Genomic DNA, 14,996 nt, shown 5'->3' with positions numbered 1-14,996 from the left:
AGAAGCTTAGACTACTAAAGAAGTTATTCCATTTATTTGATATACGATTAATGGCAGAACCACAATTATCCTACAACATCGAGGAATAAAAGGAAAATATGAGAAAGACAATTGAAGGATAGATAGATAAAGAGAAAAAAATGGATAAAGGTGAAGACATAGAGGAAAAAGAAATGAATACTAGAGAGGCATGAAGAATAAGATAGAGAAAGAATAATTGATAGAAACATCAACCCAAATTCACTAGAAAAGTTTCCTCAAAAAGAAAATTCGTTAGAAAATTTTCAATTTCATAAATTGTTGGTTAGAGACATCTATAGGTTCTAATAGTAAATAAAAAGGAAAATAACTACCAGGAAAACATATCAAAGTTTCCAGAATTTTTTAAATAATCGCCTAAAAGCTACTATTTCCTAATAAAAAAAATTAAAACAAATCTCTTAAAAGGTGTGGAAATATGGGATTCTAATTTGCAATTACGTGCCAAGATGATCAGAACCTGATTAAGGGCCAAGAGAGGATTTGGACCAATAATTAAGTGCCCATATTAGAGAGATTTGTTGAAGAATGTATTTTATATGTAATTAATATAGGAGAATTAAGTTAAAGGACATTGTGGTAAGATAAGTAATACATAATTAATCTTCAGTTTTTTTTCTTCCACTAGAGAACTTGTATATATTGGGGCATATTATTCAATAATAAAAACAACACATTATTCCTGAAAAGGTTCTAGAGCTCTAGGAAAGAAACTCAAATTCCTTTTTACAAATTCTAATCAGTTTCCATTGCCGAAATTTAAAAAAAAAACTCTAAGGAGGCTAGCCTTAATAGTCAACCACCACCATTATAGCAGCTAACCACCAAAGCCCGGCCAGTATCCACCAAGCCCTACTGTAAGACCAAATCCTCCAGCTGCGCCACCTTCTGCACAGCCTCCCAGTTAGCCATTTCAAGAGCATTATCTGCCACAAACACACATCAGTTGCATGCAGATCCACTCTTAGCCGATTCCAGAGGCAGCTGCCCTGTCCAGGCACCACTGCCGTAGCCTCCCTGCACCTGTGCAAACTCACAAGTCTTTAGCCGTGCACCTGCCAGCCAGTTGCCTGCATCCAATCTGCGCACCGTCACCCAGTCGTACCTGATATGCAACTTATAAGTGTACCTCCTTGGACTTGCGCGTAAATTGGCTTATCATGCTTACCATATAGGCGATATTCAGTCAGGTGAGTGACAGGTATATTAGTTTTTCAACTAGTCTTTGGCAAATTTCCTTATTAACATTTGTGTTCTTCCACTAATCCCAATTTGTGATTAGAGTTTAATTGGAGTACCAATAGGTTTACATGCCAGTTTGCCAGTCTCTTTCAAAAAGTATACTTTTTATCACACCCAAAATCAAGATTCTGTTTTGGAGTGTAACAAAACAAATGAACTATTGAAATTTTCTTCAAAGCAAGTAAGACAAAGATATGGCCAAAAGTAAACCCAAACCATTAATATATTGTCTACATATACAAGGACGCGATGCTTACAAAGTGTTAGTGAAATAGGTCAAAAACATGGTATAAATACCCAAACCATTAATTTATCGTCTATATATACAAGGATGCAACACTTACAAAGTGTTTGTGGACTAGGTCATAAACATGGTATAAATACCCAAGCCATTAATAAATTGTCTATATATACAAGGATGCAGCGCTTACAAAGTGTTTGTGAACTAGGTCAACAAATATAAAAACAAATCTCTTAGAAGGAATTATGATCAACTTTCTATAGCTAACAGGGTTCTGCATCATTATTTTTCATATTGTATTTCAACACTTCCCATCCCCAAATGGAACTGCATGTCAACTGGAAGAAACCCAATTTTGAGGCTCCGATATCATATCAATAATATTAGTAAAGTAATAACCATTGTTCACATACATTGAAATTACACTTTACTTAATTATTTCAAAAAAATTACTCTTTAATTAAAATTGAAATTTTAAATGAATATATAAATAAATTTATAAATATACTGAACTTGACCCAAATAAATTTTTAAACTTAGGATCCCACAAAAGTAGAATTGGATTTCAGATTTCACTTAAACAATTTTTAAAGTTAGGATTAGGAAGTGTTTAACTAGAACTGGCTTCATGTTTCTAAAGATAAAGTTTAACTAAAACCATATTTTAGAAAAGATTATGATTAAAATTTTCAAAAGTTTTACAACTGACATAGATAATGTTAAATAGTTAATTTATTTGAGATATTTTCTGTATAAACATTTTAATAAATCAAAAATCCATTACCTATTAATAATAAATTTTACTGAAATTAAAACTGACAAATCAGAATTCTATTCATTGTCTCATTAAAAATTTTATGTATTGCAATTATGTAAACTGCCAAACTAAAAATTCTATTAAAATTAGAACAATTTAATTGAAAATTTATTAACCATTTAATTAAATGTTATGCTAAAAGAAAACTTGTCTAACTAAAAATTCTATAAATATTGAAACTATCTAGTTAAAAATTTTACCATCTTACTAACAAAATTTGCTAAAACTAAACCTATCTAATTAAAAACTTTACAAACTGTCTAATTAAAAATTTTACAACAATTAAAAATATATATTAAAAATTTTACTGTATGTTTATTTAAAATTACTACTGAAATTAATAATATTTAATTAAAATTTTCTAATTATATAATTAAAAATTCAAATGAAACTAGATCTGATTAATTAAGAATTCTACTAAATTTACACTCCCATCTGTAATGTACGACAAAAATCTAGTTTAATAATAAATTATAACTAATTTTATATGAGTTTAAAGTAGTAAGAAACGCTCCAATTTATTGTTTAAATTTATTTTTAAAATCACTTCTAGGAGGCATTTTCTTTTCTTATACTTCAATCACAAACTTATAGCTAAATTTCCCCTCAAGACTTAAAGACCAGTACAGGAAACATCAATTTAGTAACATAACAATTGATCAATATGCCTTATAAAACATGTACAAATTGCTAAAATAAGGTAGAACTCACTTCCGCAATGCCCTTGCTGCATGCATGTAATACAGATTTGAGCACATCAAGAGATCGCAACGCATCTGAAAGTGTAGTAACTGAGATTTCGCAGGACAAAACTGAATCCTGCAACCTGTCGAGAACAGAACAGAATTACATATTGATAGAAGGTCCGCTTTATTTCTATAGACACGGACAAGAAATCAGAAGGGAAATTTTGTTTTATGATTTGGTTAAAAATGAATGTATACTTGCTTCGATTAAGAATAAGCAAGAGTTTTCCACACAAAAAAGGGATAAAAGACAGACCAAACTAATCAGTTGCTTTGTTAAATTAATAATATGCTGCAGTATATCATAAATATGGTAATTCTACATACCTTTCGATGTAAATTAAAGCTTTTTCCACTGCTGCATGAGAATATTTCAGATCACGATAGTTGCCACATTTCAAACAAGACCCAGGAGTGACACGAAGCGAGCCTTTTTTTCTCTCAAGTAAAAGCTCAGCCACATCATTAATGTCAAAATTATAGTTTTTACTCACCTTTAAAATTCATAAGATTTAGTCAGTACAAGCAAACTGAAATAACTCTAATCTTATGAACCTTAAAACAAATCATAATGGCCCGTAAAAGATTTCCGAAGATGTGATACACTGACAGTTTTAAAGTACACCACCACCGGGCTTGACTCTTAAGAAGAAATGGCAACAACAGAAATTCAAATCATCAGGGTGTTTATAACTGAGTTTGTTGCAAGTAATTGTTTTCAAGTGATTTTCCGAAGAAGTTTTAAATGCTAATTATACTGACAACCAGGCAAAACTACTTGGTGTGCCATCAACTTGGTAATGAGTTGAAAATTTTGGGATGCAACTGCAAGGCCAAATGCTAGAAGTGTCTTATTCTTACCCAAGATTTACATCAGAATAGGATTAAATTACCAGCAAATGGTGCCTTTGGCAGCTTCTTTTAGAAACAGTATAGAAGTGCTGAAACTTCTGTTCTTCAAAGCTACAAACATTGCTATCCAGAACAACGCCAGAACAATTAGGATTACTACAACAAAACCCATCCATAAGAAGATCAGATATATTAACTTCAGAACAACCACGGCACCGACACTCAAAGAAGTATTCATCTTCAAGAAACCTATCACGATCTTTACAGTTCAACTTTCCAACCTGTAAAACACAATCGCAAAAGTTAAAACTCTGTTTCCTTTAAGGTTCGGCATTCCAAAATTACTATAAAAGCATTAACACTCTTGAAAACACAGCAAAATGACATCAATAGAGTAATGTAAGTACCTCCGGACCATATGACAACTCGAGAGGACAACCTACTGCCACAAACTCTGTGGCCCTTACGAAAAGTTTACGTGAAAGAAAATATGCATGGATGTTTGGCTGGCAGGAATGGTTGAACAGACTGCCAGTTAAATAAATAGCTTGACCAACTCTAAGCTGTCCAAAAAGAAATAAGAATACAGATTAGCAAATGAAATGTTTACTCAATGAAGCTGAGTATTTACAATCTCAACTGTTTACATGCTTTCACGAAAAGAATAAACAGTGAAAAAGCCATCAATTAGAATAATTCTTGACCAACAAAAGCTGGAGCCAGAGTTTGTACTCGGTATCAAGTCAACTCGGTATCAAGGACTCTTTTTCATTCTTTAATGGAAGGATCTCTCTCATCCTAAACAGGAATGGGCAATGGAGAATAGAATATTTAAATTGAGGACAATTATGCTCGGGATCCAGTAAAAGGTCTCCTGGAGAACACTATATACAGTCCGGTATTTGCTAAGAAAGTTAATTCCAACGGCACCAATCACCAAAAAGCCATGTTAGTTGCCATGGGCTTTATCCAACTATGCAACATAGACTTCTAAAACACTCAAAATCACCTTTATTTGAGGGTTCATTTTCTTGGATGCTACCTATCACTTGGCCTTGCACCAACTAGACAGTAAGAATGAATTTCCATATGGCAAAATAAAGGGATCATTTACCCAGTGCAACCCCTGGAATATGTTGCTCAAGAGGAGCCATGGTTGCTGTGTCAATTGAGGAAGTTCTTACATGGGTTAAAGAAATTTTCCCAAGCCTGGGTTGAGAAATTCAGTCAGGTTGTAATAAAGTTTGACCTACACATACAAATACTTTCCAACACTTTTACATTTTTCGCCAAGGTTTTAGTTGTTATTTAGTTAATAGTCTCATTTTGTTATTGCTTACCTCTTTTAAGGATTCTGGCTATAATCTTTACGTAGACACTTTACAGATACATGGATGGTTCATCAGTGCTGGCCAGACTAGTTACAAATAAAATTATTAATTTCTCTCATTGAATTGGGTGCCCAACAACTATATCATTTTAGTTGTTGTCAATCCACATGACAGTGAATTTAATTTACTTTTTATATTATTTAATTTTCTTATCTCTAAATCGTAATCCGCTGTGCCACAAGAGAGAGAGAAACAGAGAGAATACTGTAAAAATAATTAAGAACAAACCTGCTCCACCGTAGCCATCTGAGCATCTTCAGTAAACGAAATATTTGAGCATTGATTTGATAGGTGATAATCACTAAATTTCATACGGACAATTGTCATAGAGTTCACCTTGATTTGAGACAAAAGTATGACAACCTACATCCATCCCAAGTACGCAGGTTAAAGACCTAAAGTTGCGATAAAAATATGAATAGAATTTGCACGCATATGGAAATATTGATGGTCCAAAATGTTGTGGACAATCTCCACAACATTATGGACATCAATAAAAGTTGCAAGCAGATAGAATTGCAGTTTACAGCTTAAGCTAGTCCTTTTTTCCTTTAATGTAACTTATTGTTTTTAGTTAAAATGACTAATAATTTATTTAATTGAAAAAGTAAATTCATTTCTTTTAATTTGAGTAAAAAAGTTGTAGTGTTTTTTCGATCTAGAACAAAAGCTTAGAGTAGAACAGCTGGTCAAGTTTAAACAAACAGAGCATCAACATCAAATGTGTATGACCAACTTTGTGAAATGAAGGCACCTCGTAGTGCAATTTTATAATGACCAGCTGAACCACCTTGGCCTACCTCTGAACAGACACTAGTAATTTCAAGAATTAACACAAGTCTACCACTACCAATGTCCTATAGGATTTACCTATGGAGGACGACTGTAAAACTTATTCCTGGATCTCTGGAAAAGAAGCAAGTTCAGCATTTCCTGTAATAGTCTTGTCGATTTGTTAGAGAAAAAATAATAAGTTTCGTTCTTTCCATTTAACTTGTTACACTTAGAGTATTTATACAATTTCTATTCTATTGATAGAAAAATTCTTATTTTATTAGATTTCTAATAATAAGAAAATATTATTCTCATAGAATTCAAATTATATAATATCAAATAATAAATTAAAATAATTAAATAATAAACTATGATAGTCAACACCTCCTTCAAGTGGGTGTAGGGATATCGCCCTTCTATACTGGCGTGGATATGGTGAGAACATGCCGAAAACCGCCCAAAAACGCCCTGGATCAGGCTTTATGCAATCTGGCTGCTGCTCCACTGGTTCGTCTTCTCCAGCCAGTCGTGTTCTTTCTCCGGTTTTCTGGCTGTCAACCTGCACAGATCTCACCGCATGTCTCTTCCTTTTCCTCTTCAGTCGTGCAGATCTCAACAAATCGCCCATCACGCACTTTCTTTCTGGCCAACCGCAATCTTTTGTTTTTAAGCTTCACGCAGCCGTGTCAGGACAAATCTCCCCGCACCGCTCTTCTGGTTTCGTTGGTCCCCGCACTGCTGCCATGGGTTGTGATCTGATCCGCCACCTGCCGCCTTTGTTTCTCCTTCAGGTGGCGATTGGAGGTGACGGAAAGGAACATAGATGTTTTTCTATAGTTTTTTCTATCTAACCTGAGTTGGGAGGAGGCTAAGTCTCTGACGTTGTTAGGGTGGTGATAAGAGTAGATTTGGTTAAATAGGTACTAATTCATCTTATTGTGTTATTTTAGGGTTTAAAGGAAAACCTAAAATCAGAACTCTAAAATAGTTTTATTTGACTCTAATACCATATTTGATTTTTTGGAGAAAAATAATAATTTTATTTTTCTCCCTTTAACTTGTTATACTTAAAATATTTATATAATTTCTATTCTACTGTTAGAGAAATTCTTATTCTACTAAAATTTTAATAATATGATATTATTATTCTCATAAAATTCTAATTATATAATATCAAATAATAAACTATGGTAGCCAACAAATCTAGTATTCTTTTTGAATAACATACTTTTTTTGGTGTTCCCTTCAAATACTTGTAGTACTTGATATGCTACTTATGATGTATCTCTTTAAGATTATGTACAAACTGATTATCACACTTACTGCATTTGTAATGTTTGGCCTAGTGTGAGACAGATAGATGAATTTTTCCACTAGCTTCGACTACATCTCCTTGTTGATGGTCGTGTCTTCCTCCACCAATCACAACTTGTGACTGGGATCAATCAGTGTACTAACAAGTTGCTTGCAAGCTTACCTATATCCTTTGGAGATCATTGATTTACTTCTGCTGACAAATGAAGATTCCTTACTTCTACTGAGCCACTTCAAAACTGAAGAAATATTCCAACTTTCCCAGTTTTTTAATTTCTAATTCCTTGACTAGATATTATTTCACCATCATCATCTCTTTCTCGTCATTTCTAGTCACAAGAGTGTCACTTCTTTACTCAGTATTTAAATCCTTACAGGATTGAACTACACATTAAGACGAGCTAGAAATTCAGAAACTGTCTTTCTTGACATCCTGATGTAACAGTAGTGATTTAATTCTTGCTATCGCATTTCAAGAGGTTGGCGTATTCTGTAACTATCTAACATCCTTGGTTTGTGGAGGTAGTCTTGATTTTCAGTTGTATACTGAGTTGCATCGTGGACCTTGGAGTAAGTCTGTTTCACTGCCTCCCAAATTTCTCTGGCATTTGGCAAGAACATATAGGTGTCATTAATTTCCGGTACTATAGAACTCCAAAGTCAAGTCATAATCTTGGAATCTTCTTTTTCTCATGCATCAAATCGAGGATCTCCTAGTTGTAGCCCAGTTCCTAAGAGGTAGTTGACTTTTCCTTTACCTTTTAGGATAGTATGGATAAGTTTTGACCATTTTATTAATTTTACTTATTCAAACAATAGGTCACCTGTGTATTTTGTGATTCTCCAATTGAATTTTATAAAGCTGTCATGTTGGGATTAGCACCAGTGGCTTCTGATGAAGGTTGGTTCAATGGAGGAGAGCTGCACACAGTTGGTGCTGCTAAGCTGTTGCAGTTGATCTGGCGGTATGCGCTACAAAAGGGCTGCAACAGTTGAAGCAGACAGGTGCTGCAATGTTATCTGCTGCAGAGCAGGGCAGACGCGACCAGCACAGACATGAGGCTGCTGTGTGATGGTGCACGACTGGAGCTGCAGGCACGGCTGCTGGTGGCTCACAGGAGAGGTTGTGCATCTAGCTTTTCCTCCATCTATGAAGGTTGGCGGTTTCTATGGTGGTGCCAGCTACAAAGGCTGGCTGCTACAATCATGGTAGCCGACTAAGAAGGTTTGCCCCTCTTATTGTTTTTTTTTTTTATTTTGATAGTAAAGGCCAATTAAGGTTTGAAGAAAGAAAAGCTAGGAAACTTTTTCCCATGCTCTGATACCATCTGAAAGTATTAAATGAACATTATTGAGAGGGAAAGAGGACTTATATATACACAATTCTTAACATACAAAAAGAAACCCTAAAATTAATTACAACAGGTGCTTTACTCTTATAATTTTACATACTAAATTACATATATACACTACTTCCAACAGAAAAAACCATTTCCAGCTCTGTAGTAGAACTACGAGCTTTTCTCTAGGCTAGCACAAAATAAATTCTAAACAATCCTAAACTTACTAAAGCTTTTATTAGCAAAGAAGGAGGAACTTAAATCTTTACCATGGAGCTCTTTTTGCTAGGTGTTGGACCTTAGTGTTGGAGCACAATGTTACAATTTTTGAAAAATCAATACAAAATTCTATATTATTTTAGGTAGAGTTGTGCTTTTGGTTCTTTGTGTACTATAGCTAATGAATTTTTGGGCTTTTGGTTCTTTGTGGACAACAGCAAATGGATTTTTGAGAATATGCCTCTATCTAGTTTGCCAAGGAATTGGGGGGCTATTATATGCTCAGGCCTTCTCGTTCTCTTTTCTTGTTTTGTGGTTTAGGCTTTTGTTCCACTAGTCCAAGGATGCCTTATTGCCACTCTTCTAATTATTTTGTATACCATCCCAACAATATTTTCTTCTTTTACTTAACAAAAAATTATTAAAGCTTTGATGATCATATTACCATCTATAAGAAAAAGAAAGATATCAAATATATATTAGCAAACTCAAGATAGGCTTGTTTAGAATTAATTAAATAATATATACATGTTTTCATTAGACGGAAACATAGTTGCAATAAAGTTTTTCAATAGATTGGCATTTCATAAACGAAGTGATGAAAGCATAACTGTTGGGCTCACATGTTAGGATTGTATGCCAAATGCGTGTCAAGGTTTTGGTGAAAACTGGAAAAATTATTATATTATTCTATGTACAAATGAAGAGATAAAGATAAGCAGATGCGGTACAATCAGTAAGAGAGAAGAGAGGAGAGAAGAGTTATCTGCTAACAATGAGTATGGTCAGATCTTGGAAAACTAGACATGATTTTATCTTATTTTGCATGTGCCCACGTTTTTGTTTTTATGTGAATGCACATGGTAAGCGAAGCAGACAGAGAGGAAACCTGAGATACCGAAACTCCACTTATTGACAGTTCAGAGCTGTAAGAATGCTGGAGACACCACAGCAATACAATGGAATATATATGTAATTCTAATTTGCTTTCTGGAGGCATTTTGGCATAACTGTGAGAAAGCTCCTACAAGAAAAATGCCGAGACTCAGTTGATAAGGTGAATTACTGCTCTCACCAATCAAAACAAGTATTGCAAATATATATACATATAAAACTATATATATATACATATATGTGTATACACATCCAAGACATGTACCAAAGTCAACAAAAACTTGGAAAGCTGTGTAGAAACTTTTCTTTCCTCCAAAGACTTTACTAGCATCCGACCCGCCAAAACTACATCGGATGGAAGTATAGCAGGCCAGTTGAACCCCCGGCATTCATGTTGATGTTCTCGAACAAGCTCCTTTTCTGAAGAAGTTTCAAGGCGTAAAGTAATGCCTGCAATGTACTCTACAAGATCATCAGAAAAATTCTTAGGAGTGGTAAAGTTCTTCGGCTCAGTCCTAAACTCTCCTCCTGCTCGAACTTGGCAGTTTTCTGAGCAGTACAATGGTATGGCACATGAGGGGCAGGGGACTGAATCAGGTGGTAACTCATTCAAACAGTAATGGCAATGAGTTTCTCGATACTGCTTTGATATTATCTGCAAATTGATCTAATCAGCAGAATGCATAACCAGTAATAGCAAAATCTAAATTATAGAATAATATTAATCAAATTCAGCAGAGATCAATGGAAAAGTAAATACATTTCTATTTTAAATTTTAACAGATCCTAATAAAATATTGATAAAAGAAAATCCAATTAATCCTTTTTAGTAGTTTTGTATCAAAATAATAAAACTGAATGGAGAAAACGATAAGATGCATTGCACTGATATTATATACAAACATAATTTCAAAATTTAAAAGAAAGGGAAATTTTAGTTCACATGGTAAGCAGATTAGAGTTGAACTCAGAAGAAGTTATCATCTTCATAAGTTTATATTTGGTTTCCTGGTCAATCTTAGGTTTAGAGCTTGAATTTGTATAGCATCCTGCATCTGACATTGGAAGTGCTATGGAGACTGTAGTGTACATTTGAAGCCTTAAAAACCTTAAAAGCACCATCAGCTAACAATTTTGGGAGAAAGATTGAGTCTACGATGGACTTGCAGTCTTAAAAATAGTTCAGAGTCAACCCCAGAATAATTCCACGTTGAACGTAGGGGTTCTGTTTTAGATTGGATCTCATTTCATACTTTGTTCTTTTCTCCTAGGATCATGATGATACAATTCATTTAACGGTAAGAGTTTGTAACACCTCATGTCTCACATCATATAGTACTACAGGGAAAAGTGTAGTATATATTTATGGTTCCAAAGCCACAAAAGCACCACTACCTAACACTTTTGGACAATGCACTAAAGCTATGAAGGACCTATTGTTTTACAAATGATATTAGAGCCCAACTCTAAAACCACTGTCATGGTGGATTTGCAGTTCTGCTTAGGTTGGACCCGATTTTGTGTTTAGTCCCATTTGCTTGAGACTGCAAGTACACATTTTATTTATAGATAAGAGTTTGTAGTACCCTGCATCTCACATTAGAAGTGCTATCAAGAAAAGTGTGCAGTGCTGCTTGGATGTGCAGTTCTATTTGGATTGGCTCTAATTTCATGTTCATTTCTATTTGTTTTGGATTCCAAGTAGAAGATCTATTTAATGAGAGTTGGCAATATCCTGTATCCCATATTAGAACTGCTATAAGGAAAAGGTATGATGTATATTTGTGGCATATAGACACGGAAAACACCAACAACTAGCATTTTCTAGCTAGCTTGTAGTGAGCTTATAGTTTTACAAATGATATCAAAATTGACCCAGGACCTACTCTTATGTTGAATATCTAGGTTCTGTTGAATTGTCTTTGATTTAGGATTTGGTTCTTTCTAAGATCACAATGATGCAATTCATTTAATGAGGGTGTTTGTAATACTCCATATCACATATTGGTGACGTTACAGGGAAACGAATAGGATATACTTGCGGTCTAAAGACCTTAAAAGCATCAATAGCTAGTAGATTTTAAAGAGATTAGCAGGAGAAAACCTTATGTCTATATTGTACTAATTCGAATAATCTTCTCTACTGTAAAAAGAATAATGTACAGCGGCATAATATAGCCGAGTAAGAGAAATATACAGACTCTAATCAATGGGATTCTGTCATTGTAATTTAGTCATTGTATGGGATTCTGTCATTTTAATTTAATCATTCTAACCATAGAAAATTTACAAGTTATTACAAAATATTCCTACATCCGAACAATACAATCAATCATAGAATAAATCATTAAAGATATTACAGAATGTTCCTACATCCTAATAATACAATCAATCATATGCACGTATTTCTTCCAAAATAGCAGTTTTCCATACTGGTTTCTCAAGACTTCACCCACTATTTTTTTAATCTCTATCTTTTTCAAGTTTATAATAAACGTCTAGTAATATCCAGAGATCTTATTATACCCAATAAAATTTGATATTGGGTGACGAGTGCAAGACCTAGTTTTCTTTCTCACGTCCATAGGAACTTCTAGGTCATGGTTCTCAAGATCTGAATCCGGATTTGAGGTTTGAGATTGCAAGGGCTTAATGTCCTTTTCTTTATTTTGATTTTTTCCTCTTAAATAAGTTAGCAAATCTTTGGCTCTATGATTGACAATAGGGACAAGCTATAGAGTTTTTCCTGATGGTGAATTTGTATTTAAGGTCTCGATTTTGAGTAAAGAGATTATTTTTTTATTTTTCATCATAGATTTTGATGTGAACTGATTAAGATTTTCTACAACTTTTAAAGTTTGTGGGACAGGATCCCAATTCAGCTCCCATTGGTTTGAGGTAAGGTTTGGTCTAATGGAATTTGATTTTTAGATTGTTTCCCAATATGGAATCTCCTCATTTAATTTTTAGATTGTTTCCCAATCTGGAATCTCCTCATTTAAATCCATATCTAGAGATTTGGACTTTAAATTTGAAAAAATAACCTCACCATTGCCTATTTAAAATTATTTTCTGAAATTTGGATCACTCCCACTCTTCCCCTGAGGCAAATTTCAAGTGTAAAAACATTGATTCTCAAAAAATGTAACATCCATAGAGGTATAGTATTTCCTTTTTTGGGGACAATAATACCAATAAACTTTTTTAGTAGCAAAATGTCCAAGAAAAATATATTTTAAGGAACGAGGGTCTAAGTTAGACGTCCCTTGACTCGACACATAAATAAAAGCGACGCTTTCTAAAAATTCGAGACTTTAGTTGAGAAAAAACACAGTAATTAGGAAAGAAGGTCAAAAAACATTCAAGTGGTGTTCTATAGTTTAGTATTTTTGATGGAAATCGATTTATCAAATAGCACGCAGTTAAGACTGTATCCCCGCAGAAATGTTTTGGAATGTTTGTGGAAACATGAGGACATGTGCAACATCAAGAAGGTGGTGGTTTTTTCTCTCAGTCACACCATTTTGTTTTGGAGTATTAATACATGAGTTTTGATGTAAAATACCATTGTTTCGAAAAAATCATCAAGAATATAATTGAAGTATTTTTGTACCATTATCAGTACGAATAATTCGAATTTTTGTATCAAATTGTGTTTGGACCATTTGGTAGAAATTCTTAAAAACCAGTGAGGTATTTGATTTGTCTTTGAGAACATAAACCCAAAATACCCAATTATGATAATCAATAAATGTGATGAACCACTTTTGGGAGGAAAGAGTTGAGAGGAACGAGTAGAAATACGTGAATAACCCCAAATATCACTATATATGAGAGTAAAAGGTGTAAACAGATGATAATTTTGAGTAAGTAAGAATGTGCGAGTGTATTTTGCCAATTGACATATATCTCACTTAACATAAGACTTTTATTCGAAAATAAATGAGGAAACAAATGTTTCATATAAGTAAAATTTGGATGACCCAATTGAAAACACAGTAACATTATTTATTTTTCAACAGAAATGATAGACAGACACATAAAAGAGCCAATATTATTCATTAGTAAATAAGAAATTAAAAGATTGTAAAGGCTATTTGAGACCCTAGCACTACCAATCCTCCTCCCAGACTTCAAATCCTTAAAAAACACAAGCATTTTTTGAGAAATTAACACTACATGGCAGGTAGGTAGTTAGCTTACAAATAGAAACTAAATTATAGGTTAACTTCATAATATAAAAAACATCATGCAAAAAGATTGTAGCTGATAGGCAAATAGTTCCTTTGTCAGCCACTATAGAAAAAGTTTCATCTGCCAATTAAACTTTTTGTTGTCTTGAACTAGGTGAATAAGACAGAAAAAAATAGGAATTACTGGTCATATAATCGGTAGCTCCGGAATCAACAATCAATTGCTCACCTGAATTTAGTATACTTGCAACAGAGGATTCTGAAATATCTTACTTTGCCATGAGAGAAGTATTTGTAGCAGAATTACTTCTAACAAAGGTAGAAGAATTGGAAAGAAGACTACATATTTGTTTAACTTGTGCTTTTGTGAAATTAACAACTTTTGCTTTGTCAGTCGATGGTGTGGCCCTTTTATTTTTTAACCAATTTGGTCTAAAATTCTCAGGCTTTCCATGAATCAGCCAACAAGTCTTCCTTGTGTAATATGCTTTGTTGCAGTAATCACATCAGGCATGTTTTCTTAAGGAATTTTGTGATCGATTGGAAGGAGGACGGTTCACAGCAAGAGTAGAGACATCCACTTGGAGAGTCATGGTGTCACCAAGCATAACTCGACAACGATGATCTTCACGACGAACCTCTGCAAAGATTTCATCTATGGACGGTAAAGGTCGCACACCCAAGAGATGGCCACATATATCATCCAACTCTTTCTTTAAATTAGCCAAAAGATCATATATATGATCTTTTTTAGATTAGTTTCTTAAAAATGTGAGCATCAACAAGATCTTTCTAGGGAGCCGAATGAAACATGTCAACTGCTTGCCACAATTTTCGCAATCTGCTATAGTATTGAGTTACATCCATATCATCCTGACGAAGGTTGTGTACACGATTTCGCAATTCAAACAATTGTGGTGAATTTTCCAAATCG

At 33.9% G+C, this 14,996-nt stretch overlaps 1 protein-coding gene across 7 annotated transcripts in view; it reads right to left on the bottom strand.

Annotated features, from left to right (window-relative positions):
- TPR9 (Tetratricopeptide repeat (TPR)-like superfamily protein) overlaps positions 1–14,996 on the bottom strand; it is a 47,220-nt gene that overhangs the window by 13,966 nt on the left and 18,258 nt on the right. For 5 of the 7 annotated variants that reach the window (XM_088219687.1, XM_088219685.1, XM_088219684.1 and 2 more), the window contains 7 exons: positions 10,135–10,524; positions 9,865–9,999; positions 5,557–5,691; positions 4,345–4,500; positions 3,979–4,218; positions 3,413–3,579; positions 3,051–3,165 (listed from right to left, as the gene is read on the bottom strand). In XM_088219687.1, coding sequence (XP_088075813.1) covers positions 3,051–3,165; positions 3,413–3,579; positions 3,979–4,218; positions 4,345–4,500; positions 5,557–5,691; positions 9,865–9,999; positions 10,135–10,524 — 1,338 coding nt within the window. Of the gene's footprint in view, positions 1–631; positions 1,145–3,050; positions 3,166–3,412; positions 3,580–3,978; positions 4,219–4,344; positions 4,501–5,556; positions 5,692–9,864; positions 10,000–10,134; positions 10,525–14,996 lie in introns of those variants that run through there. The other 2 variants (XM_088219688.1, XM_088219686.1) reach the window with 2 other exon arrangements.

Source organism: Carica papaya, chromosome 5, assembly GCF_054855325.1.
Source record: "Carica papaya isolate Zhongbai chromosome 5, ASM5485532v1, whole genome shotgun sequence".
Classification (NCBI taxonomy): Eukaryota; Viridiplantae; Streptophyta; class Magnoliopsida; order Brassicales; family Caricaceae; genus Carica; species Carica papaya.
Note: the sequence above shows the minus strand (reverse complement) of the source record. Positions and strands in the feature narration are given on the sequence as shown.